This window comes from Chaetura pelagica, unplaced genomic scaffold, assembly GCF_000747805.2.
Source record: "Chaetura pelagica isolate M959 unplaced genomic scaffold, ChaPel_1.0 scaffold1239, whole genome shotgun sequence".
NCBI lineage: Eukaryota > Metazoa > Chordata > Aves > Apodiformes > Apodidae > Chaetura > Chaetura pelagica.
Genome location: NW_009954425.1, coordinates 2,720 through 5,639, shown reverse-complemented (window position 1 = coordinate 5,639; position 2,920 = coordinate 2,720). Strand labels below are relative to the sequence as shown.

General features: G+C 44.1%; 1 protein-coding gene across 1 annotated transcript in view; it reads right to left on the bottom strand.

Moving 5' to 3' along the window:
* Positions 1 to 140, bottom strand: part of LOC104394838 (zinc finger protein 420-like) — a 14,258-nt gene extending 14,118 nt beyond the window's left edge. The window contains 1 exon segment of the mRNA XM_010004476.1: positions 118 to 140. Coding sequence (XP_010002778.1) covers positions 118 to 140 — 23 coding nt within the window.
* Between the last annotated feature and the right edge of the window lie 2,780 nt (positions 141 to 2,920).

Below are 2,920 nucleotides of genomic sequence, written 5' to 3'. Positions count from 1 at the left end.
GGCAGCTGGCGTGGCAGAGCAGGTCCGACTTCTGGCATAGAAGTCCCTGCCGCACCGGGCACAGACGCAGGGCCCGTGTCCCGCACGGGGCCCTTCCCGAGGGGCAGCTTCCCTCACCTCCGGCCGCACAGCCCCCGCATCCCGCGGGGACAGGCGCGGAGCCCACGCACGACCAGCACCGGGGGCTGCAGGGGGCGGATCCGCCTGCCGGGAGCCCCGTGTCTGCGCTGGGAACAAGAAGGACCCGTGTTTGCCAACTGCCCTGCCCTCCTGAGCGGCACCTGCCCTGGCACCTGGGCCGTGAGGTGCTGCCCTGCCGCCTCCCCGGTGCTGTTCAGCCTCCCGCTGCCGGCGTTTTCTGTTTCCTCGGTTATTTCTTACCCCCCCGCACGCTTTTCTATCCCAGCTGTCTCTCTGTTTCCTCCCTCACCATCTTTTTTTTTTACTCTCTGGAATAAATGGAAAGCTCTGGGGAGACCTGACCCTCCTGTACTTCCAGGGGGCTTACAAGAAGGATGGATAAACGCTTTTTTAGCAAGTAAAGACGGGATGAAGGGCAGTAGTTTTAAGCCAAAAGAGGGTAGGTTGAAATCAGAGATCAGGAAGAAATGATTTCCTGTGAGGGTGGGAACACCCTGGAACAGTTTGTGGGTGCCTCATCCATTGAAGTGTTCAAAGCTGGGTTGGATGGGGCTTTGAGCAGCCTGGTCTAGTGGAAGATGGTGATGCCCGTGGCAGGACTAGATGGTCTTTGAAGACCCCTTCCAACTCAAAACACTCTATGATTCCCAAAATCCAGCACCTGACTCATTCCCAGACTGCTCTGTACACACAGAACTGTGGTTGTTTTGATGAAAAGAAACTCAAGGGTGCGTGGGGAAAAAATGCAAAACTTTTTAGGTTTACCAAAAGGCAAGAAGTAAGTTCAGACTTTAATGAGACTTCCATAGAGTTGAGTCACCTCGTTTGGAAATACTGAGTGAACCAAGAGGAGAGCATACACCTATTTTTGGCTCAGGATGCAAAGGTTTACAGAACCTGAACTGACACTTGTCTCTATGCTTAAATACCGACACAGATATTAATTTGACAAATCACTATGATTGTTAAAGAATTGGGAGTTAAATGTTAGTGTTTTCCACAGTCATTCGAAACAGAAGAAGCAGAAGACTCTTTTGTGCTTTGGTGCCCTTGAACAAACTTAACCATAACTTTTCCTTCCAACCTGATACAGTGGGAAAACTCTTTTGTTGTCCCCACTCTGCAGGCTGGATTGTGTCCTGGCTTATTCCCAGTCTCTTTTAAACAGACTAGTAATTGTTCTGCAGACCTTATACCCAAAATCGTTGAAATAAGTGTTGTTGACTGGGATAATTAGCCATTGCAAGAGTGTCTGGTTTAGGCAGCTGGAGGAGGAGGCATTTGCTGAAGTCTTTCACAGGGGCTGTGAGGGAGCACAGCTTAAAATCTTGAAAAAGAAATGTTAAGGAGTGAGTGGTAGATGGGAAGAATGTGGTGGTAGTGACTGTGCTCAGCCTGCTCTCTGCAAGCTGGAGGTCTGGTACTCAGGGTGGAAAACAGTCACAGGTAGGGATCAACCTGTCAGTACGGCAGCTGCAGGAGGACAGCACAGAGGAAGGTGGCATTACCATTTACATGCCAATGCAAGGAAAGGTGCTGATCTGAGGACAGGATGACATCAGCCTCACAGGGAGGAGGCACAAAGGAAGCGGGTATGAAAAAGAAGGAGGACCTGTGGTTGTTTGGAAAGGTGTTTTTTTCTGTTGCTCAGAAGTAGTGATTCTGTGTCTTAGGAGTGGCAGGGCTGAAGGAAATGGAAATGAAGCCAGTTGCTGACTGGGTAAGGAAAGGCTGGGAGATTGCCAGGGATGCATTGCTAAAAGCTTTGGAACGTAATACTCACAGAGGTGAGCATCATCAGAATAGCAGCAATAAAAAGGCTGTTGATGACAGCAGGATGCCTTGTTGTGAACAATTTATAGTGGTTTGATTCATATGAAAATGTTACATTAAAGATTTAAGTAATAGTTTAAATCATTAAGGGAGCAAATTTGAATTAAGTAAGCAATGTTAATCATATTTTGTAGGCAGACTTTTAAAGTTTTCTTCACTAAGGGAAAGGCTGATTCCCATTGCTGAACATTCAGAAATCTTTAAGGGTAATCTGTTCACAAAATAATCCTTTTTTCTTAGTGGGGAGAATACACGACATATACACACAAGTAGTTCTGTAAGTTAACATGCATTTATTTAACCCACATTATCAATATCACGCTTTTGTAAACTGTTAAATTACACTTCCTGTTTATTAAATAATTCCTTTGTTTATTCCAGACTTGGCAAGATGTTTGTGGAATTAAAATAGTTGAAAAAAATTAGAATTTTAAATTTGCATTAGAAGTGAAATATGATTAAAAGATCTAAGACATGCTTTATGCTTAAAATTGAGATATTTATTAAACAAGGCCTAAGAAACTGAGATGATCACAACAATAAATCTCACACCTAATGATTATTCAGATTAGAAGGGGAAACTTCTTTCTGGCTTTAGTATTGTCCGAGTTTGTTTTTCTTTAAGATCTTGGCAAAGATTAAATTGGCTTCAATTTAATTTTTAATGTAATACAAGCCAAATTATTTTTGCAGGTTACTGTAAATCTGGGCTTTAAAGTGGATGTCTATCTTTTTAATGTTTAATTTAAATAGGTTGAACTGGAGGAAAAATTAAACTCAGATTAAAACCAAACCAAAACAACAGAACCACAAAGAAAATTTTAACAGCTCGTCTGGCTGCTTTTGCTTTCATACCACCCCCTTCCCAGATTCTCTCCCATTTGAAATGCTCTGTGTCCTCTGAAATGCTGACAAATGACACGCAGCCTTCTTGTTCCCAACCCAA